Raw genomic sequence first — 23,753 nt, forward strand, 5'->3', positions numbered from 1 at the left:
AAGGAACTTGCAGTACAGAGAGCTATCCAACTTAGGATAAATAAATCAGCTCATTGCTCTGAATGTATTGCTCTGGGGTATCCGAGAAAGCAACTATGGGTATGATATGGCCTACTTTCACCACTGCGTAAAATCTGGTTTGAATTGCCATCCTATTTTCACCATCGAGAATTTAGGCAGTCTCATCGTATATGATTGATCATATCGCATAAATGATATTCACCCCCTGGTAACACATTCAGCTTGCAGAGTCAAAAATGTTCTTATTAAAGAAATAATCCATATTGAAGAGACTAGATCTTAGAGACATTTCACTGTATTCCCATTCTATACTTGTTAGCAAATGCAATTCAAATGTTTAAAGCTCGAAAATGCTTTTCTTACAACAACATATTTATTATAAACAACTAAAACCCTCTACACGAACGGTGCGCAATGGGGTTCACTGCACCGTACGAAACTATTCCGACGAAGAAAAGTACATAAAGCATTCTCGAATTCAAAGGGATGAAGTGCCTGCCTTCAGCTGCTCGCCCATTATTAAACGCTAAAACAAAGATCAACTCCGCCCTCCCGGGACCGCTTGTTTTACACCTTTTCCGCAATCTTGATCGCGGTGCGGCATCCGAACTTGATCACGTCCGTGAGGGCGCGGTAGAACGGGGCCTGTTCCGCCCCGTGCTCCAGCCCGGTGTCGTGATGTTCCTGCTCCTCGTCCCGGAAGCGCTGGATCTTGTCGAGCAGCTCCTTGTCGGTGAAGGTCGGATCGTCCATCAGCTTGCGCAGCTGGTCGTTGTAGTGCTCGACAATCACGGACTCGACCGCGACCGTGCACGCCATGGCGGCCTTCTCGCCGAGCAGCGCGGTACCGGCGCCGAGCGCAAAGCCGGCCACATTCCAGAACGGCAGCAGGGCGGTCGGGCGCACCCGGTACTTGTTGATCAGCCGGTCGAACTCTTCCTTGTGCGCCTTCTCCTGCTCCCACATGTGCTGGATCGTTTTGCCCGCCTTGGTGTGTCCTGCCAATACGGCAAAGGAGAGAGGGTTCGATAAATGCTGCTTCGGATGTGGTGTGCCTGTGTCTTGTTTCATTTAAGCCGCTTACCAAGGATGGCCATCTGTCCGCGGTAGATTTGGTTCGCTCCCAGCTCACCGGCATGGTCCACACGGATCACGCTGTCGACCAGCTTCGAGCAGCGCTGGGCCAGCAGTTCGCGGCCGGTATGAACACCTCGCGTGATTTGCAACATGTCTGTAAGTGCTGTGAAACGAGCCGGAAAAACACATTGCGTAATGTTTATCACACATCATCATCATAACTATATTAAAAGGACCTTTTTGCATTTTAACTACCCTTACCTTGCTGCTGCTGTTGTGTATATTACCACCACCAACGCTGGAGAGGATGCACCAGGGAAAAACACGCGTTTCCTTACGCTTTTTTAGGGCCGCGCCAGTTCGCAGGTGAATGAGGTGGAAAATTCCAGACCTTTTGCTGCTCCGATTACGGAAAAGCTGCTTCACAAAGACGAAATCGGAACCACTTCAGGGGTACAGTCGCGTAGTTTTTTTTCTTTATTTCAGGGGGTTTCTATGCAAAGAGCCGCCAGCGAGCGTCCGTGTGTGGAGACGAATTTCATAACAACAACAAATAGCAGCTGTCACGCGCTGTCACCGTGCGTCAGCTGTTGGCGGTTACCTACCGTGCGGCACGGTGTGCTATAAAATACGATATACAGACGCGTTTGCTGGAAAGCATTTCCGCGCAGGACACATTTGCCCACGTTTTTACATTGTGGGATTGTGACCAGTAGACTTGAAGCGTCTGGGCTTAAAGAAATTTGAATGGGTCGACTGGGTACATTTTTACTAGGGAAAAAAACAGATTCGCTCTAGTTTTATTCAGTTAAACATAAACAATGGCAATAAAAAACAATTCTGAAAAAAAATATTTAGACTTTGTTATTCTATTCCGGTGCAATATTGTTATGAGCATAAAATTAAATTCAGTTGGAATTTTAATACGATTTAAAAAGAACGTAAAGATGTTTGGTTAAAAACCTATCGGCTACCCAGAACCGACCAAAGTAAGCATCGAAAACCTTTTAACGAGACGATTGCCGAGGAATGTGGTTAAATATTCCTACCAAATGCGCTCGCGTTGGGCTCCCCTTCGATGAAACGATCTGAAATCCATCAAAAGTAGTCTTTATTTTTTCGCAAACAGTTTATGACTGTAGAAGACTTCCATCAGAGGACTGCACCAATGGAGGAGGTATGGGCTAAAAATCGCCATGCAGTGGAAAGCTCAGCCTCCGGCAGTCTGGGTGCTAGAATGAGGTCACGAACATCAGACAGGTTTGACTAGAAGGACTTTGCCTGTGGTTCATGAATAGGAGCATGGATGCAGGAGTACCACTCGGGGCACCAGGGCATAATGGTGGTTAAAAGTAACCAAGCTGCGGGTGATGATCAGCTTGGTGGCGTGCTCTTCCAGCACGGAGGGGAGAGCCTAACTCGAGTGTTTCATTTGGTGGTAGGCAAGGTTTGGGAGATGGAAGAACTGCCCAAGGACTGGATGACCGGTGTCGTTGTACCAGTCTTCAAAAAAGGCGACAGGTTGCCGTCTACAATATCTTCTTTCAACTTCCAACGGTTGCTTCCCCCTGGCCGAAAACTTTGTAGGGGAGTATCAAGCCGGCTTCATGGAGGGACGCTGTTCAGCTGTTCACACCTTGCAGATCTTGCAGAAAGGCCGTGAGTACAACTGCAGAACACATCACGTCTTCATTGACTTCAAGGCGGCCTATGACAGCCGCCGTATACCTTGGATCCCAAGTCACATGTGACTCTCCTTGGAAGTTCGGAGACGCAACCTCGTTCGAAAATCGCTCCTTCTGTAGTCTAAGTGGCTGCGAACTGGTCGAGTCTCCAGACGAACAAAACTGGCGCTCTACCGGACTCTAATAAGGCCCGTTGTGCTCTACGGACATGAGACATGGACCTTACTGGAAGACGATCTACGCGCACTTGATGTTTTTGAACGCAAGGTGCTATGGAAGGATGAGCTGTACGAGCTGGTGAAAATCGGGAGACTGAAATGGCTGGGGCATATAGCGAGGAGGCGTGTTAGCTATCCAGCCAGGGAGGTCTTCGAAAGGGACCCAACAGGCACGCGTGGGAGAGGGCGCAGCGAGTACAGTGGCTTGACCAGGTCGAGGCAGACTTGCGGAGGATCGATGTCTCGAGTTGGAGATCTGCAGCACAGGACCGGGCGTTATGGCGCCACATTCTGAGTCGACCGACGGCTCTAGTCCGTTATATATATATGCTTCAATTTATCTTGGTTATAATTTCTCAATTTATTCACTCCAAAACAAGAGCCTTACTCAGGGCAACAGCTAAAGCGACTGTGCGTGCGTAAGTACGAAGGTGAGTGAAAAGTGGTCCAGGTTCCAGCAAACGTGTCTCCCCATCCATGCTGTGTGTTTGCAATGCAGTTAAATTATATATTGCAATTAAATAGTTTCAAACGATACCATCATTCCCCGTCCAGGAATTTGCAGGAAAAAAGCTAAGCAAAAGTGATGCATACAAAAAGTAAAGCCGGGTACAGTAAGATGGATGGCGCTAACTCAAGCCGTAAATTCCTTCAGTTCAGCTCAATCGTCTTTCGTTATTTTTCTTCAGTTACAATTCAGTTACAATATCGTACACCTCCGTAACACGTGCTCTGGCGGGGAATGCCGCGATTCCCAGTGTATTATTGATTGTTTGAAAGCACGTGCACGCTGCGGATCCATTTTCCTTCGCTGGTCTCAGATTGAGTCTACAATAATTGTCTGTTCGTGCGGGTATGTGTGGTCTTATTAATCTTGTTTAAACAGTGCTATTGGTTATCTGATTCTGCCTCATTATTACAATTAGTGGCCCCTTCTATAATTTAAACCAGAATTGCCGACATTGCAGCCTATTAGGTGAATTATGACCGTTCGTGTACAAACCACGAGTCATTTAAAAATCGTTTTCTTTTCGTTTCGTGTCTGTTAGAAATGGGTTAAAGTACATTCTTGACCAAATATTTATAGTTCAGGCAAAACAAAATCAATCATTCGTGAGCTGATCGTGCCTGCGATATATCGGCGTTTGCCTATATTTGTTTCAGGCTGAATTAATCCTGGTTTGGCGTTCGGTTTTGTATTGGGTGTTGACGTGTGGGTTCAAGCCTAGAATGGACCGTCCCCCGCTACCAAGGACTGACATGAGTTCAGTCACCAACTGCCCACAAAAAAGATGGCTAGAACCGTACCCCCCCCCCCCCACCTCCAGTATTCGTAAGCTAACAATATCACCTCCACCACCAGCAAATTCGCACACGTTTCGCTCCTCCTCGCAAACATAAAATTCATATTCCCTAATCCACAATCACCCCTGCTTCTCTGTGCCTACGCTCCTCTCACATATTGTAACGACTTTCTGCGCGCCCTCAGATAGCGACACGTCCCGTCCGTGATCACAACAACAGCAACAACAAAAAAAAGAACCCCCAAACTAGTCCACCTCGCCGTGCATGGTCGTGCCCTCCTCGAGCTCGTCCTCCTCCAGATCGATGAAGAACTGCTGCAGCAGATCGCTGAACATGAAGTTGCGCTGCTCGTACCGGCTGCCGTCGAAGAACTTGACGCCAATCTTCTGCAGATACTTCTCGTAGGACGGGTCGCGATCGAGCGACGGTTTGTACAGCTCGCACAGCGCCCGGAACGTGGCGTACATGCGATTGTTCTGCTCGACCAGCGCCAGCAGGAAGTGGAGAAAGTTGAGCAGCGGCATCGCGAACGGCGGCTCCGTGCAGGCGATGCTAGCGTGAAACTTGCAGTAGGTGGCGAACGTGCTCGCGGCCGTTGCCGGTTCCTTCAGGGCGAGCTGCTGCAGCACGGTATGCCCGACGAACAGGTCCACCTCGCCGGGGAACCCCTTGGCGCAGCTGATCTCGATCAGCAGGAAGCCGCAGCTGACGCCGTCCTTGGCGAGCGCGAAGTGGCGCCGGGCCAGCGTCAGGTCCCCTTCGCGGTACAGGATCTGGGCGAACAGCTTGTGCATCAGCGGGTGGCCCGTCGGGGACGACACGAGCGAGCCGCTCCACTTCATGGCCCGGTCCTGGAGCGTTTGCATTGGAGGATCGTTAGAAGGGCACGAATTTAGATACAGAGAAATGGCCGGAAGGGGGGGGGGGATAAGGTACTGGGTTATACTCACAAGCAACGCTTCCCGATCGACGACGGTCGGCTTGATCTTGCTGACCAGCTCCGCCAGCCGCTTGATCCACTGCTCGGGCGTCTCGACCGTGCTGCCCGCCTTCTCGAGCGTTTGTATGATCAGCAGCCCGAGATCGGCCCCGCTGCTGTACTGTTCGTGCTCCAGCATCGTCAGCGCACCGTCGTACAGCAGCTCCAGCACGTCCGCGTACTTCCCCTGGGACACGTACCGGAAGTAGAGCGTGCGGTACATCTGATGCGCCTCGTAGAAGTTCTTCGACTCGACCGAGGCGCGCAGCTTGCCCAGCACCCGCGACACTCCCCGGGACGACGAGCCCGGTTTGCCCGGGTGCGATTTCTCCTGCGTTTCCTGCGAATGAGAGGGAGGAGGGGGGGGGGGGGAAGGCGATTGTAGCGCGCTCTGTTTGGCTCGTTGCGCGGTGCGAAATATTTACCTCCATTAACAGAATTACACCATAAAGTTACCTAAATATGATACACAATTTCTAGCAAACTTCTAGTGCGGCAGCACTACCCTGCCAATCGTTCAGCGAGAGAGATATCTGTGGCCACTTTGTCAAATCGTCAGCAATAACAAAGCAGCGGCAAGGTCAGCTCATCCAGCCCGTCTGACAGCACTGTCATCGGTTGACGTTTGACGAACGGCGCTGCAATGGGTTTATTTTCATTGAGAAACGATTGCTGCTTTAAATTTTAATAAAACATCATGATTTACGCTTAGCTTGGTGTCAATGAACAGTTTAGGAAATCACTATACAATTTCTACTGCGTTTCCTACGCTATTTTTTATGCTAATTTCAACGCTACACACTTACTACCGAGTATGGTTTGTCGACTGGAGCTGGAATTATATCGGATACATACCCAAAACCAGGTCCAAATATCGTTCCGAATCCGGAACAGTTTCAAGTACATCTGTTACTGGAGATATATGAGATCGGAAGGTGTTTCTGGATCAGTATGAGTTTATGATCGGTTCTAGGACTGCTATAGGTTCAGCATCAATTAAAGATCTTTAATGGATCTACTTTCAGTTCCAGGACTGATATGAATTCGTGCGTAGTTCTAGGATCGGTATAGGGTCATTTTCAGTTCCTAGTCCGGTATGGATTCAGTATAAGTTTCACGGTCGGTACACGTTCATGATAGGTTCGAGGACCGGCATGGGTTCATGATTGATTCCAGGACCAGTGTGGATTCATGGTAGGTTCCAGGACCGGTATGGGATCATGATAGGTTCCAGGATCGGTATGGGTTTATGATAGATCCCAGGACCAATTTCGGTTCATGATACGTTCCAGAACCAATTTCGGTTCATGATAGGTTTCAGTATGGGTTCAGTATCATTTGCATAACAGGTTCCAGGACCAGTGTGGGTTCATGATAAGTTCCAGGATCGGTATGAGTACATGAGAGGTTCAGTATCAGTACTAGTACCGTGATGGATTCATGATAGGTTCCAGGGCAGGTTGATGGTGTACCTATATCAATTCGAGAACCGGTATGATCAGTATTGGTTCCTGCATCGGTTCCTGGATGCAGCATAGATTCAGTGCTGAAGGCATTAGGTCTACGGGGTAAAATGCATCCGGCCACTCTGGACCACGGGGTAATATGAGGAGTAGACGGTCTTTTATTCGTTCTACGTGTGGTTGTCTTCATGAATGTTGAAGCTTTGAACTCATGAATAAACCACATTTTATCTGTTGGCGACACTGTTGGCCTACTGTACCGGAAATATGTTGTCTTTGCAGCTTCCGCGTAAACGAAATATTGCCACGAACGGCTAATTGTGTTATGATACAGCTTATCGATCCACTGCGAACGCTGACGCGTTCGGTCGGATTATGTTTTTATTTCTAAAAAAACAATTTGCACAATCTTTGCAGCGACAATATCAAAAGAAGTGTCTCAGATTACGCCTTACTAGATCTTAGTTAATGTTAGTTGCATACGGGTTAGCTTCGAAAGAGAGACAGCTTAATAAATAGACGAGACGTTGTGCCCAGCTGGGAGACAGTCGCCAGTACAACCCGCCCACCGCGGATGATTATCGGCCATCCTGCTCCCTTTCGCTCATATCACTCTGGCAAAGCGTGCAAAAAGGCGCACACACACACACACACACGCACACCCACTCCGTTGGAATGCCCAAAAGCCTACATCCGGATCGTCCCGGGGGGAGGAGGGGTCCCTTTACAGCTCATCGTCCAGGGAAAACTCTTCCGGCGGAAAGTCGCCCACCTCGACCGCCTTCGGTGCGACGAAGCTGCCGTACTTGGGACCGCAGTCGAAGTAGCGCTTCCCGTTCATCGTGCCATCGTTTACGCCGAGCGGTTCATCGAACTTGACGCCGAAGAACAGGCCCGGCTTCCCGTCCAGCGGGCCCTTGTACAGGACCGTGCCGAGCCGGACGGGATTGTTCTTCGCCGTCACCCGGCACCGGGCCCCGATCGCCGTCCCGTCCACCTTCTGGCGGTCTTCCTCCTCCTGGCGCTTGCGCTCCTCCTCCTGCTTGGCCATCTCCTCCGCGTTGTACTTGCCGAGCTTGTTCTTCTTCAGGAAGCTGCGCAGGCTGTCCTCCTTCTTGTCGTACTCCTCCAGCGACAGCTCGAACTTGGGCACGTTCTCCTGCAGGCACGGGAACTGGTCGATCACGTGCACCCGCATGCCGTCCTCGATCGGGTAGCTGCCGAGCGGCTGGCTGTCCCCGTCCAGCCGGCACACCAGCCGCTCCCCGCTGTACAGCTCGAGCCGCATCGTGCCCGCACTGCCACCGGTGATGGGTTCCAGCTTCGCCTGCAAGGAAAGCGGAGATTTGGTAACGAAATTTTTTGGGCAGACCGCCCGTGCGTGGGTGCAGATGGGCACTCCAAGGTGAATGTGGGGGGGTGGGTGGAGAACTCTTTATTCCGTTGCACCGCATGACTCACCTTAAACTCGTAAATCTTTAACGAGCGGCTGTACTTCCGCTCGAACGAAATGGTATCATTCTGTGAGTTGGAAATGTTGATCGTGACCGTATCGGGGACCTCCACACTGATCATCGGTGACATGGTGAGATAGCGTTTCTTTCGCGTTTTTCCGCACAGCTGCCGACCGGTCCCGTTCCGTGCTCTTCTTCGGGGCGAACTTTTATTTTGCTGTCGAGCGCTCGGGAGTTTTTCTTGTATTTTTCTTCCCCACTGTTTTATGGCAGTACGAGACGACGACCACACGAAACAGCGGATTGGCGCCGTGACGTGAGCTGTCAGGCGGAGTCGAGCAGTAAATTCGAGCAACTTTCAAATCCACACCGTTTGGCGGTTATTTGTTGTGATGGTTTGTAATTTTTTTCAATAATTTACATTAAGAATCAATTTATTCTCTATCAATTGTTTAATTATGTGCTTCCATACACTAAAACGTTTTTAAGTTGCTAGAAGCAGCGGTACCACTTCCCTGGGAAGGTGATCTGGCTGATTAAGTTGATTATGTTTAGTTTTTTAATCAATCTTCATAAATAAATTGTTTTAAACATGCGCTTGAGCATCGAGTAGAGCTGTACAATGTTTGCAAAATGTCCACATAACTCAGGAGTAACAATTCTCGATAACAGATTCTCCATGGAAGTATCAAAGTATGGAGTGACGCTACAGAGTGCCGCTCTGAGCTCCCGTCGCCGGGATACACTCAGCACAATTTGTTTAAGGCCACCTTTTAAGTTCAACTACAGTTAAATAAGCGATTCTGGGTCTTTTCAACTCTTCATGTTATTTGAAATTTTAACAAAAACTACATAATTTATTTTAAAGACGGGTGAGAGCTTAATTACAGTACAAAACTCAAAACTGATCCAAAAGCAAGACTAAGAAAGTAAAATACTTTATTTTTTTTATATTTATTATAGTTTATTTTCCAAAACTGGATGAATCATACACTCAATAAAACAAAACTCGGAAAGACCATGTGATATTATGTGCAACTGAAGGGGGAAACCACACACGTACGAATCACTGTGTCCGTTAACCCGCATCTCACTGGGTTCGCTGTTCTGAGTCGACAGTGTATCAGTGAGCTCCAAATTAATCCCTTCCGGTAGGAGCAATTGACCCCCGAAACCCTCGACACTGGTCCGTCGTCTGGTCGCTCGCTCTGGTTAATCATCGCGCGATTCATTCCGCTGGCCAACCGTTGACGACCGGACGTTCGGGACGTTGGTTGGTGCGCAATCAGTTCCGTTCCGGCTCGGGTGTGAGGTGAGCGTCGCAAAAGGTTCGCGCAATGGAAGAGATCAAAAAGGCACTGGCCGAGGCGGACCCGTTCGCCAGCTGGTGGCCATTCATCGTGGCCGGCATCGTGTTCGTGATCGGCACTGTCAGGTGAGTCAGGTCGGCGTTCGCGGCCCAACCACACCCGCTGCTACAATCAACCCCCCCCCCCCCCCATCTGCAGGACGTACATGGGCGGACAGCCCTGCCCGAACGGAAACACCATCCCGGGCCGGGTGATCGTGGTCACCGGTGCGACCGGTGGCATCGGGCGCGAGGTGTGCCGTGAGCTGGCCCGCCGACAGGCGCGCTGTTTGATACTGGCGTGCCGTACCGTGGAGCAGGGCGACGCTCTGAAGGAGCAGCTGCGCCGTGAAGCTCCGGACTGTGTGTGTGAGGTGTCCGTGGTCGATCTGCGTTCGTTCGACAGCGTGCGCCGGTTCGTGCGTCAGCTGCAGGCGCAGCATCCGGCGGTGGACGCACTGGTGAACTGTGCCGGCGTGATCTTCCAGCCCGGCGGACACACGGCCGACGGTTACGAGCAGCACCTGCAGTGCAATTATCTGTCCCACTTCCTGCTGACGCAGCTGCTGCGGCCCCAGCTGGCCCGGTCGGCACACGGCGGACGGATCGTGCACGTGTCGGCCCACGGGTACACGGCGGCCAAGATTGCCGACCGCGACGATCCGCTCAATCTGCGCCAACCGGCCCAAAGTGGACGGGACGCGTTCGCGCACTCGAAGCTGGCCATCGTGCTGGGCAGCAGAGCGCTGGCAGGGAAGCTTACTGCGGAGGGGTGCAGCACCACCGTCAACTGCTGCTCGCCGGGGCTGGTTCGCGGCACGGGCCATCTGCGCCACTCGCCGATCATGAAGGCACTGTTCGCGAAGGTGCTCACCTTCCCTTGGATGTGGCTGTTCATGAAGAGTCCGGCACAGGGCGCCCACACGATCGTACGGCTCGTGACGGATCCGGCACTGGCCGGCTGTACGGGGGACTTTTTCAAGTAAGTGTTGGCGATGGTGGATGACGAGAACGAACCTGTTTGTGCGTAACGCTTTACATCCTTCTCGACTAGCGACTGTGAACGGGTGGAGGTGTCCGAGTTGGCCAGGGACGACGAGCTGGCCGACCGTCTGTACCGGGCCTCCCTCAGTGCGGTTGGTTTAACCGAGGACGCGGCCAGGGGGACCGTGCGACCGAAGAAAGAGTAGCGACTTTGGAGATGGTGCTTTGTATGCCGGTACTGGTAAATTAAACGATTTTAGTGAACACATCAGGTGGAAATGCTGCTTTTGCTTAGTCCGGATCTGCTTAGTACCGTATGACTCATGTCATGTATTGCATACCTTCAGGCGCTTAGCAAGTTCGAAACGGAGTAGTATTTATTTAGAGACTATCCATAGTATTTCGAACCAATCAGGGCAGGAGGAATGTACCTTTCTTGCGTTACGAACATGATTTGTTACATTAATCTACAAATAAATTAACATTTTCACAAAACTGGATGCGTAGAAAATGACCTTGGTAGTAATATATTCCATTTATTTTATAAAACTAGTGAGACTTTAATAAGGCTAAGAAGATTAGTAATTGGTCAGTAAACTCCTCCTGGCAGTGGTTTCATATTAAGCTATGCTTCGTATCAAAACTCTCCTTTACCTGGGCGATCATGTGTTCTTTATGCCATTTTAAATATAAGTGTATCCTCTGTTTAGTTATTTTCTTTCTCAAATAATATTTACAAGTAAAAGAATATTTTTCAAATAAAAACGTGTTTGTCAGCACGTGATACTTGGGTCCCGGCATCCAGGTAGAGTCAACATGAAGGCAAATACGTGTCCAACAGATTCGCTGGCGTCGTCGAGCAGAATGCATCCGGTGAAATGAAATGCGTGTAGAGTAAAGCTCACCGTTTATTCGTCAATAAAGCTGTTAACTGGAGCGGAAATATTTAAAGGACTAAGCCTTGCCTTACCGCTTTGAAACAACAAAGATAAATTGACACAGCACAGCATTGGTCTGCTGTTGCTCGGCTCCGAAAGCATCCACGTGCTGTGCTGTCCTCCGCCTGCCGAATCCATATTTAATGCCTTGTTCTTACCTCGTTTTACCACCGCTGGTCGCATTCTCCGTGCTGTGTGTACCCATGCCCGCGGGCGCAGAAGCTACCCGTAGCCAGAGTGTCATCTTACCTGATTACCATGTATCGTTCGGTGTTTTTCGGCCAACTTTTTACTCCGACCTTCTGGTCGGGTGCGATAAGGATGCGATTAAACTTCTGTGCGGCTGCCGTGGAGAAGGAAGTAAAAATAAACAGGGCGTGGGAATGAATCTGCCCAACCTAGCTCAAAACCAGACTCAGAGAGAGAGAGGGACACACACACACAAGCTGAGGAGGAGCAAAATGTCATAAAAGATAATTTAACACTGCTGCTATTTGAAAGGCAGACTGCAATACGTCACTGCCATGGTTACGCAAAGGGGCATGGAACTAGCGAGGGTCGGACCGGATGAAATCGGTCGCGGTGTAGTGCCCTACCTGACACGATGCAAGGTCTTCATTCGAAAGTCACGACGAATCTTACTTACCAGTGTCTATGATGTGGCGAAGGGTGGAGTGTTTTGCTTTCTGGCAAAGCCATTGTCTGAGGCATGGATCTGGGAACGCGTAAAGGATGCTACTGGCTTCCAATTTTATTCGCAACATTGTAACGACACAATGTGGCTTTGGGGCATTGGAGTTAGTGATGTGCAGTGGCTGCTTTAATCATTGCTTTTTGCTTATTAAAAGATACTTTTATTAAAAGAAGTGAAATATTACTTTTTCCAGTTACTAGTTGCTAGCTAAAAGTATTGCCAGTTACTTTTCGATCTATTATAGTAACATAACACAATTGCAAGGTACATAACCCTACCTCCAGGGCGTAGTAGGTTCATGTCTTATATGGACTGTCCCCCCTAGTTAGCAAGGACTGACTATCCGAAACTAATTCCAGTCCTAACCCTAATTCTGAACTGATATCAGTCCTGATCCCGAAACCCTGTACCTATACTGGAACTGATTCCAAATCAGGTTGAGTCAAGAACTGATTCGGAACTCAAACCGGTCAAGAAACGGATCTCGAACTCAAACTTATATGGACTGTCCCCCCTAGTTAGCAAGGACTGACTATCCGAAACTGATGATGATCTAGGAACTGATCTGGGACTCATTTCGATCATAGAACTAAGTCAGAAGTCATACCAGTCCTAACCCTAATTCTGAACTAATATCAGTCCTCATCCTTAACCCTGTACCTATACTAGAACTGATCCCAAACCCAGATTGATTTAAGAACTGATTCCGAACTCAAACCGGTCAAGAAACGGATCTCGAACTCAAACTAGTAACTCAAACTTATATGGACTGTCCCCCCTAGTTAGCAAGGACTAACTATCCGAAACTGATGATGATCTAGGAACTGATCCGGGACTCATTTCGACTCTAGAACTAAGTCAGAAGTCATACCAGTCCTAACCCTAATTCTGAACTAATATCAGTCCTAATCCTGAACCCTGTACCTATACTGGAACTGATCCCAAAACCAGGTTGATTCAAGAACTGATTCCGAACTCAAACCGGTCAAGATACGGATCTCGAACACGTACCGGTACTGAAAATAATTCGGAATCCAAATCGGTTCTAGAACTATTTACTTTCCAATGCTAAGCCAGGAACTATGCTATTCTTGTTATACCACAATCACAAAGTACTTATATCTTGTATCTAGCTACACGACAAAAGCAAGCAGTTGTTTTGCGCATCTATTTTGCTAGTTCTTCAAAATTACCCAACTCCTCTTGAAATCTTAAAAAAACAGGGCCTTGGATGCTGCGACACACATTTCGCGCCCAGCTGCTACATTCGAACGGCCATTATGGTCGACATGGCCACGACAGAGGCACCCATCCATCCTGCACTGCATACTGTAGCTTCCCGTGCCCGTTTCCCTCAATTGACACGTTTCCTCTCATTACATCGTTCTACAAAGTGGGCTCCATTGGCGAACGCCTTTGCGCAATTGAACACCCAGACGTAAATGCCGACGGCCCCCGGGGGGGGGCGCGGGCTGATAGGCGTGAGAATCATTTAGCGACCAGCGGCCTTGTACGGGCCCTGCCGAAAGGGCGCGGGGTGCGTCCCGATGTGTCACTCAGCTCACGTCCCAGCCAAGCCGCACGTCCCCGTTGATGGGCATTTCATGCTGACGCCGGCGTTTGCAACGATGCTCCCTACCAAAGAGCGTTAGTAAAAATTCAACACATTTTTTCGGAAAGCAAAAGGGAAACACTAGGCCAGCGGACACGGTTTGATCGGTTTGATTTGGTTTTGATCCATTTAATTAAATTCTTATTTTCATCTATTTTTATAATTTTCCTCATGCGTACCTTCGCTCGCGCAACGCGTTCCGCGTGCTAGGACAAAATTGCGCATAGAATTGTTGATGTCTTTTTGTTTCCTCTTGTTGCGTTTTGGTTGTTACTGTGTGTTGTGGGTGTGTAGGTGTGTGATTTTTTTTTTCTCTGTTTAGGTTACTGTATGTTGCTGTTGGCTTAACGGGGGTAGGAGGACAAAGTGCTAGTGTTACATCATCTTCGGTGCCGAGACCTATAAGTGTCTTGTATATGTAGGTGTGTGTGTGTGTGTAAGTATGTATATGTAATATATCTTAGTAAGAAAGAGAGATAGAGAGCGGGGTGTGGTTTACATCGTTGTGAGGGTATTAGAGATGAATAGAATTTAATGAAGTGTTAACACTGGCCGCCTTTCTTCCTACCATTTTCTACAGGACCTCTACCCCTTTTTCATCACTCTTTCTCTCTCGCTCGCTCTCCTCTCTCTCTCTCTCTCTCTCTCTCTATCTTTCTCTTTATTATTCTCTCTTTCGTTTATTTTTTCATCGCCTTTAAAGTTTGGTTGCTAACGTTTTATCTATGGTGATTATCAACTCTTATTATCAACTTTATTTTCTCTTACAAGAGTGTGTGAGCGAGAGAGCGCGTGTTTGTGTTTGTGTGGATGTGTGAATTTTCTTCCTAAGCGACTTTTATGTGTTTTTTTTTTTTGTTTTCGTTATTCTGCATTGTCACTTTTTATCTTGCATTTTTCTTTCTTCTCTTGTGTTCGTGACGTTTGTTTGTTAATAACTTTGTTTATTCTGTTCGTTCTCTATTTTTCACTATTCATTCTTTTTCAAAGTGCCTTAAGGTATGATATATCTGTGTATCCTACGCCTTTAATGATCACCTTCCACTTCTTTCTCTTCTTTTTCTCCCTATTGGTTCCGGCGACAGCTACTTGGTTCGAATGTGTTTGGTGCTAAAAACTCGTCAGTGCGATACTGGGAGAATTTGTTGTGTATGTGTGTGTGTGTGTGTCTTTGTGTGTGCTTCCTCTGCTTCGTTCACAAGCGCACACATTCTGCCACCTGCCGCTGGTGGGTGGAAGGGAAAAGGAAGTAACATTTGTATATAGATATATATATATATATTCTGTTCAAAAAACACGGTACGCTCGCCAAACTGAAACTGGAACGGCAAACTGGAAACAAACAAACCGGTGCCCTAACTAAGCAACAAGCATTCGACGAGATTCACTCATTTTTGCTATCCACATTGTTTTTGTTTTGTTTGTTTTGTCTTGCTTTCGAAATTGGTTTCCTCCCCCCCTCCTGTCCTGTGGAAATTTTGCTCCACTTTAGTGTTTTATTTTGCATCTTGTTTTTTTTCTTCTTCTTTCTCTTCACTTTATATAGCAACACAGATTCGCTCGTTTTCGGACCATTTTCTATTATTTTACAAAGTATGAGTAAGGATTATTATTGTTAGGAATAATGTACGCGCTGCTGCTGTTTGCACCGAGCCGTGCAAATGGTAATAGCGATTTGTTCCACTTTGATTTGTTTTTGTTTCTTCTGTTTTGCCATGCTACCGGTGCCGGTGTGTATCATTGTGTACAAATTTCTGCATAAAATTAGCACTTAGCTATAGTATTTATTTTTAATATTTTGCAGCAAGCAACTGAAACAGCAACCTTTCTGTTTTACTTCAGTGTTTGATAAATAAAGGGTAGCGAAACGAATGAACGTTTTTCTTCCTCCCTACTGCACCTGCATTGCTGCCCGTCGCTGTGCTAAGCAGCTTAATTCATTTTTCCACAAACTCGATTTAAGTTTGCACAACAAAAAGGCTTCACTTCCATTATGAAATTGGTTCGTTTCGTTTGTTAGCTTCATGTTGCTTACGGTCGCTTCGTGTCGGTTTCTTTCTTTTCCTTTTTTTCATCATGCGTCATTTATTAAATTGGTACTCGTAATGTAGGCTGTATTTGTGTATGCACGTTGCATTAGTTCGTTAGTTTGAGAATGAGCTTGTGTGCTGCATTGGTTATTCCCTTTTTGCATGGCTGCCTTTCTTTCCTTTCTTACCTCAGCCCCTGACGTCACCTGTCACTCGCACTCTGTCGCAGTAGAGTTTGTAGTAGCTTGGCGTAGATGTATGTATGTGTGTATGTGTGTGTGTGTGTGTGTGTGTCTGCGTGTTTTTGCTTCTTTAGTTAGATGTGATATGTCAATCCGATTTCTGCCCACCGCGTACACCCACACTACCTACACCGTGCGATGGATCACTTCGCTTAGTATTAGTATCCCGTGCGGTCCTATCTTAGTGTCCTGCCCAGCGGTACCACCCTGAACTGAGTGTGCTGATGTGCTGATAAGAGTATGAGCAGTAGCATCGCATACGAAGCAACTAGAACTCTCGCTTTACGCAATCCCTCCCCATCCCGTCATATGTATATATGTATATGATGTATATATATATATATATATATATTTCTACAACAACTAAACGGCAAAGCAAAAGCTAACAGAAACGTTATACTCAGGCTAGTCGTACCGTTCATTCGATTACTATACTTCTCGCGTTAAAAAATAAAACCTAACAAAACAATCCTAACGAACACTCACTGATTATCACAAGATTGTTGTGTGTTTTGTGCACTGATTTACTGGTCTCTGAGATTTTATTTAATGTGTATGTGTGTGTGTGTGTTTGTGTGTGTGTTTAGCTAGTGTCTATGTATGCATTCACTAGAAGCGTTTGTGCGTGTTTCGTCGCACCATCTTAGTGAGGTTAGCTCCTCGGTAGAAAGTGATTAAATGACTAGTGTTTTACCGGATCGCACTTACAATTTCGCACTCGTACAGTGGCAATATGTGTATGTGTGTGTGTGTGTGTGTGGATTTGTTTTGTTTTATCGTTACCACTACATATCATTTTCCTTTTCGCTACACATTCACAGTAAAGTTTGCGACATCCTTTCACTGTCACCTGATGGTCTCTAGCTGATACTGTTTCCATTTCAACCCTCTGCCGGCGGAAGCTGCAGTTGCCCATATGACACTCGACCTCGGTACAGAGCGGAATGTTCGTAAGCAATGTTCACTAGCAGAAAAAGGCCTTTTCGGGAGCAGTTTTCCTCACATACCAGCTTTATGCGCACGGTTGCAATATATTTAGGATGTTACAAAATGAAGCACGCAACTAGCAGGAACAGAAACAGAAGGTGGAGTTACCTCACTGTTAGTGTACACCATCTGACAGATAAGTGCACGGTCCACTATTGTACAGGGGCTGCTCAATGCTCTTCTCTGTGGTTGAGCGACAGCAGTAACAGGCGGCAAGTGCGAGCCACACAGCGGGACAACGCACCGGAAGGTACTAAACAGCAAACTGGGCTTGGTTATAACCTATCCTAAAACGACGTAGTTAGTAGTTTTGCACTGCACAAATCACAACAAAAGCGTACACAAAGATGCTCCAAGAGCACTCGGTTGGATACAAAACGGGGCAAAGACTTTAACAGAGTGGCTAAGCTTGTGCTTATCGGGTTACTATTTCACTATTCACACTGCTGCTGCTGCTGCTGCTGAACTTCCATTTCTTTTCCCTCTTCTACTCGCTAAGCAAGCTGTGCGGCAGCCAGCAAAATTAGACTGTTTTGCTACGCAGATTGCATAACTTTCGGCGCTTTGTCGAGCACCTTTCACACGCAGTTCGCCTTTCAGAAGCGTCCTTCAACTATTCAGCTAGTGTTATTAGTGGTTCATATTTAACGCTGCTCTCTCATCATGCCTTTTTTGTTCCCTCTTTGCGATATTTTCCTCTCTCCATCTCTCTCTCGCTATTTCTCTATTTTTCTGATCTTTCCTGCAGGAAGCAAAGCCTTTGGATCTCTCGTCTGACCTCCCCAGCACCCGGTTTCGATTTGTTTCCTAATAATTTCGATAAAACAGTTACTTACACACACACTTACCCATCACGCACGTGATTAGTTTGCAAATGCTTAATCCTTAGTCCTACTTACTTAAGATCGTCACAGTGTAGTTGGGAGAGTAGTAGTATCTACGAATACAGAACGGTTCCCAAGTGTTGTGCCCATTGGTGCCGAGAAAGCAAAACTGCTACTTGCGTTCTCCATTTTTTTTTGCTAATAACGCCCTCTATCGCACTCTACCTTCCCCCCTGTGCGCTTTGACTTTGTACCTTTCCATCGAGGGAAAGCCTTTCCCTAAACTTTTGCATTAACGTTTTGCTTTATGTTCTCTGTGTGTGTTTTATTTTTCTTTTCCTTTTTGTATCTGCCAAAGGCCGCTGCTAGTCTCGTTTTAGGAAGATATAAATATGATATTATGAAAACAAACAAAAAAACAACGGATGCTTTAACATCTATTACACCTTGGTTAGGAATTGGTTTCACTATTCGCCTAGACTGGTGGAAAACTTTCGGTTGTTTTTCTTCTTCTTTTTCATTTCGATTGTTCCAACTTGCTTCAGGATTTGCACCTTTGAACTACTTTGTTTATGCACGGTTAGTTTGGTTTAATTTTGCAATTTTATTTTCAATCTAGTTTTGTTTGTTTTTTTTTAAGTCCGTTTCAACTTTTAAATGTTCACGGGGCGTTTGCCCTGAGAGAACATCTTTCTGTTTTGCTTTACTTTCCCTTGCAGCGTGCATGAACCCGACACCAAGGCTCGATCATTATTGTTCTCTAATTATTATTTATCCATCCTAACGCTCTCGCAACGTGGGTCGTGCGTTCAATCAAGCTGCTTGATTTGCTGTACAAACAACACTAAATCAGGGACAGAAAATAACAACAAAAAATCAGGGGAAAATGGAGTGGAGACTCACAGAAGGAGTACGCCTGTAGGGAAATTTCCTTCAGACGGGGGGCCCAAAACCAAGGGGGCGAAAACCAGGTCAACATGCGAGGGAATTACGGCACAGGGACTCATCTACCGCGCTGCCTTCTACCAGCCATCTTCATCTATGTGCGCGGTGTGCGAATGTCAAGGGCCGGGCGCCGTAGCGCGGAAAATCGATGGCAAATTTTAATTGGCAGCAGTTTGCCAGCAACAACGGCGCGTTGACTGCCAAAACAACATGGGAACACCATAATTTCATTTCGATGAGCTGAGGACAAACCAAACCATACAACAAAAATGGATCCTCCGTGCCGGGAAAAGGTGTGCCAAGTGTGAGCAAAATGGTGCCGAGCACCGTTTTTCGATTTCATGGCTGAGCGGCTAAATGATTCGTTTATTTTTTTTTCTATTTTGCGTTAGTGCCCAGGCGATGAAACAAGAATGAGTATTAAGAAAACATTAAACTTGCCAGTAAAAACGGAGCGTATAAAGGAAAAAAAAACCCAGCACGGTGACACAATGTATTTCAGTGCACTGAAATGTCTTTCTCGCTGCGTGAGTTTTGAGTTTTACCGCCCCGCAAGATGAGAAAAGAATACGCAAAGAAAGCAAAAAAAAAAAAGGAAAACGATCACAAAACAATAAACATTTCGCATGCCATTACGCAGCCCAAAAGGAATTTTGGTTTATGTGTGTATTGATCTTTCACCCGTTCACGCTCTGCGCGGCTACGAGCCCGCTTGCGTACTGCGAATCCGGTTCGAAGGACCAAACGCGTAATAGTTTTGCTGGTGCTGTTTCTTATGTTTCGCTTCTCGTGGCACTTTCGTACTGACCGATTCGTCAAGCAATCGGATGAAGAAAGATTAACCAATTCTATGGAGGCGGAGGGGGGGGGGGGTGTGAGGGGTATAGAAAGGAGGGTGCAAAAAGCGTACGAAATAACGACGGCCGATGCTGACAATAAAAATCGAAAATAAACATCTCGCGTATCGATTACTTCTGCAGCCCGGGTGCGGCCAGACGATAAGGGGCAGGTGAGTTTGGGAGGAAGCAAAAAGGGACACGGTGGTCGAAAAAAAAAAAGAAAGAAATCACACACCCACGCACAAACTAGGACAGCTCCAGTAAGCAAGCGGATGAAACTGCGAATGGATATCGCTAAAGGGGAAGGGTAGCGAAGGGAAAGGGGGGGGGGGGGGGGGATGGGTAATGTGTTCCATCCCGCGGTTCCATTTAGGCGGTTCCCTGCTCTGTTTTCGCAAATCGGCCAGATGCTTTCTGATTGATCAATATCAGCATCGGTGGTGCGAGGCAGCGCAACAGGGGCGAAAGCGAAGCAAAAAAACGCGCCTGTATCGCGGCAATCGCGGTGCGTTTCAGGCAGTGGCGTTGCGTAGTCCCGCCCGTTTGCCTCGCGCACCTGGCCGCCCTCCCCCACCAAAAATATCATGTTCGCAGCCTTTCGGGCTATGTTGCGCCGTGTGTTTCACTGCCACAAGGTACAAAGGAACGTTCGTGAATTTTATTCAAATTTTGCATCTTCTCGGTATGAGTGAGTGTACAAAGCAGCAACAACAAAAAATGGTTGCATGACGTTGAAGTCAATTTAAGCGATTCCCAGTTTTTCGTTCCAATCAATGAAGGGGCGGGGAGGAGTATTGTAGAGTAATGGTGGCACTCTTTATCTCTGTCTCTCTCACTACTTTCTGCGGACTAGCCCTTCCCGGAATGCCTATTTCTATCCGTTCTAGTGGATTTCGCTTGAATGACGTCAATAAGGAGTTTGCAAAACCAGTAGCTACCGCGTGGAAGGCAACCAGATGGCGAAAGAAAACACAAACACACACACACACACAGCCTTCAAATTGCAGGAATTTGAAGTATGCATAAGCAATTAAGCTAAACAGGGGGTGTCTTGCATTCGGCACGATTTGCAGGATTCTCAGCAAGCCTCCGCCGATCGATTTACATTCGCCACTTCTGTTTCGCTCCAGCTGGAAGATGCTGTTTGGTCCTTCGAGCCGGATTCGTGAGCGGCACACGCTTGCAAGCACCATTAGCCGACATTTGCCTGCCGTTTTCTCTTGTGTAAGCTTTCACTTAGTGAAAAATTCGTGACTCAGCACACGACCCTCCAGCTGCCTACCGTTTCCCCTGCAGTTCTGCTGAAGCTCCTGCTCCTAGGAACCCTTTCAACTCCAGCGCCGGACATTCTTGGCCCATCTGGTTCGAGCGTTTCTGAGGATTATCCACCATTGTATCACCATTGTTCCGAGTCATGCCCTGCAGACCATCCATTGCCGGTGTGAGCGGTGAACCGTGAGCCAACCCCGGGCGCGGCAAGGCGTGTGGCGTGCGTTAATAATAAAAACACACACACAAACATACAGCAGCGGAAGGCTTCCCAGCAGCCGCCAAAAGCGATTGTTTGCGAATGTTGGCGGCGTGCTATTTGCGCTGGTCATGGACTTGGTGTGTGCCTTTGTACCGGGGGTGTAGGCGGGCATGGCTTTTACCCGGCGGCTGACGGCTGGCTGACAGGACGAATGTCGGTTTGCTCGGTTGGCTTGGAACACACACACACACACACACGCGTACAAAACGCACGGGTAGGCGCGTGGTGCACAACAAAAGGATGGCGAAACTCAATGGCGGAAGCCACCGGAACGAGCTCGCGGTTAATGGTGGGCGCAAAGGACGCGATTTTGTTTCGTCTTGTCTATCGCAAAGCGTTGGCAACGGAAAACAACAAAGAAGTAGACGGCGAGCAATACGCCGAATGATCGGCGGAGGCGTTGATTTGTTAGGCGTAACAGTAAGTTCGCAGCTTTGTGTTTAGTCAGAAAGGAACACTCGTCGCTCCAACGCTAATGTACCATTTTTTTTGGCTTTGTTTGCCACACCACTATCGTTGTGCAACAATGAATACAACATTACAAGCTCCAAACACAGGGCAACATTCGTGACGAATAGTTTGTTTTTTTTTGCCAAAGAATTCTGCTTCATTATTGACATTAATATGAGTAATCATATCCTAGTTGAAGTCCGTTCGTACGGCTTAAAAGAGGCAATTTCGTTTTGAAGAAAACGCAGTACCTTCCAGGCCGTAGACAGCAAAGCTTCCAGAGCATCACAGAAATTGCAGGACAACAAGAGGCAAATTCTGAAGGCGATCCTGTACAAATACATCTCTCCAAGACACCTGGAGTAGCTCAGAAATCAATTCCCATCGATTACAATTCCATGTGATCTGACGTCTACAGACGAATGTGAAGTTCTTTCCCGCTTGCTGCGAAGCCCAGACATTCGGCTTCTTCGGACTAGTGCTTGTTCCGGTTGTTCGAGCATCCTTCTGCATAATCAGCAGTTCCCAAATTACAAAGAAGTCAAAAAAGGATAGGGAATAGGGAATAGTGAAAAAACGATGGAAAATAGTTTCAAACCATTCAAACCAATTCTAACCCAACTCGTTAATCACTGAACACGTCCAAGCTGGATAAAAAAAAAACGCTACAAACTTTTTGATACTCCCAATACTATTCGTATATGTTTCACCCATTGCGCACAGATGGAACATCGGAGAAAGGACTGATAGTGAGGTTTTTCCCCCCTTTTTTGCTGGTTCTACATTGGACTGCTTTGTTGTTACTCTGTTACTCTGTCTCCACCTGGCCCTTTTTATACCACGCTCGCTCCGCTCCACCAGCAAACTATGAGTGTTTGTGTGTGTTTTTTTTTGTTGTTTGTATATTTTTCCGGACGGTTGTTGAATTTTTTAACACCTTTGCCACAAATGATGGAGCAGGTTTTTCGGGAAAATGAGCACGAATGTGTGCCGTTGTCTGTGGGTGTGTGTGTGTGTTTGTGTGTCAGTTTTTGGGATTATATTATGTCACGGGCGGGTGGAGTTGGAGCTAGCAGCTTCCCTAGCTGCCCTAGGTAATAGTGAGCCCGGGCGCCGGGGTCGGGAAAGGAGACACGGGATTGTTTCTGCTACATTGCCACCGCTCGAAACAAAGGGCCCGCTACTGCTTCGGTAGGATTTCATCACAGCATAATGCGATGCATGGTTTTGTGTGTGTGTGTGTGTGTGTGTGTGTGTGTATGTGTTTGATTTCATTCCAGATCCCTCGACACCCACCGAGATCCGGATGCGAGAATGGACCGTTGGCGCTGTCGTTTTGTTTTGTTTGTTTGTTTTCTATTTCCCCATCGGTTGCCGTTTTCTTGTTGCTTCGCTGTAATCATTCCATCCGGAATACGCGCAATGCGAAATAATTGATACGATTTGCCCGTGCCCCACTGCAGAAGCATTTTTGGCAAGCTCTATACATGTGTGTGAGTGTGTGGGTGTGTGTGAAATAAACCGTCGACAGCTTGCGAGCCTGATGATGGCGCAGTTTGCTCCACCGTGCACGCAACCCACGCGCAGATGGCGCCCTTCCCGTGTTCAAATGGAGGATCTTGTGCATTCCGCTTCTACTCACCTCCCCCCCCCCCCCAATTCCCCTTCCCGCACTCGCTCAGTAACATATTCTACGTAATGTGATTGCGAACAGCCAATACGATCGTTAAAAAACGGTACCACGGTACCACTCCAAAAAACCACCAGGCTGCTCCATCCACGAAATTCGCGCCTGCCCGTGCGGGAAATTTATTGCGCCAGAATAAATGCTGACTTGCCCACAAATTGCTGCCTCCCCTCCCAAAGCCCTCCCTTCTCCCTTCGCACAGCGTCCAACAAGTTGCGGTACAGCGCAGTGGCAAAGCCAGTGGCCTTCGCCAGTTGTAAAGTGTGGAAGTCCTTTTTTTCTTCTTTTGGCGTTGTTTGCCTGCCAGTGCCGGTTGTACTGGGCGAATGTACGTCAGTTGGGTGCGGGTGCGCTAGGCTCCCTCCAGCAGCCAAAATTGCAAACAAACGACCCTGCCCCGTGGACGTTTACACCGAAAAACAACGAGCAACAGTGGGCTG

The 23,753-nt window shown here is 47.6% G+C and overlaps 4 protein-coding genes across 5 annotated transcripts; 1 reads left to right on the plus strand and 3 right to left on the minus strand.

The window, feature by feature from the left end:
* Positions 1 to 372: 372 nt before the first annotated feature.
* Positions 373 to 1,654, minus strand: LOC120947975 (5-demethoxyubiquinone hydroxylase, mitochondrial). Of its 2 annotated transcripts, none has more exons than XM_040364023.2 (3): positions 1,354 to 1,654; positions 1,106 to 1,261; positions 373 to 1,019 (listed from the first exon to the last, which is right to left on the minus strand). In XM_040364023.2, the coding sequence occupies exons 2-3, from the start codon at positions 1,248 to 1,250 to the stop codon at positions 589 to 591; spliced, it is 576 nt and encodes a 191-aa protein (XP_040219957.1). In that variant the 5' UTR covers positions 1,251 to 1,261; positions 1,354 to 1,654; the 3' UTR covers positions 373 to 588. The 2 variants fall into 2 exon arrangements, with proteins under 2 accessions (XP_040219957.1, XP_040219876.1); XM_040363942.2 differs by having other exon boundaries at positions 1,360 to 1,653.
* Positions 1,655 to 3,616: 1,962 nt separating this feature from the next.
* Positions 3,617 to 5,849, minus strand: LOC120947857 (Golgi to ER traffic protein 4 homolog). Its single transcript, XM_040363673.2, has 3 exons — positions 5,711 to 5,849; positions 5,257 to 5,625; positions 3,617 to 5,157 (listed from the first exon to the last, which is right to left on the minus strand). Exons 1-3 carry the CDS (start codon positions 5,714 to 5,716, stop codon positions 4,552 to 4,554), a joined length of 981 nt encoding a protein of 326 aa, XP_040219607.1. The 5' UTR covers positions 5,717 to 5,849; the 3' UTR covers positions 3,617 to 4,551.
* A 1,234-nt stretch (positions 5,850 to 7,083) lies between these two features.
* LOC120947927 (tubulin-folding cofactor B) lies at positions 7,084 to 8,467 on the minus strand. The gene is made up of 2 exons (XM_040363801.2): positions 8,210 to 8,467; positions 7,084 to 8,075 (listed from the first exon to the last, which is right to left on the minus strand). The coding sequence occupies exons 1-2, from the start codon at positions 8,330 to 8,332 to the stop codon at positions 7,473 to 7,475; spliced, it is 726 nt and encodes a 241-aa protein (XP_040219735.1). The 5' UTR covers positions 8,333 to 8,467; the 3' UTR covers positions 7,084 to 7,472.
* A 1,051-nt stretch (positions 8,468 to 9,518) lies between these two features.
* On the plus strand, positions 9,519 to 12,033 carry LOC120947790 (retinol dehydrogenase 13). The gene is made up of 3 exons (XM_040363546.2): positions 9,519 to 9,637; positions 9,711 to 10,532; positions 10,605 to 12,033. The coding sequence occupies exons 1-3, from the start codon at positions 9,540 to 9,542 to the stop codon at positions 10,738 to 10,740; spliced, it is 1,056 nt and encodes a 351-aa protein (XP_040219480.2). The 5' UTR covers positions 9,519 to 9,539; the 3' UTR covers positions 10,741 to 12,033.
* Positions 12,034 to 23,753: the final 11,720 nt, after the last annotated feature.

Source organism: Anopheles coluzzii, chromosome X, assembly GCF_943734685.1.
Source record: "Anopheles coluzzii chromosome X, AcolN3, whole genome shotgun sequence".
Classification (NCBI taxonomy): Eukaryota; Metazoa; Arthropoda; class Insecta; order Diptera; family Culicidae; genus Anopheles; species Anopheles coluzzii.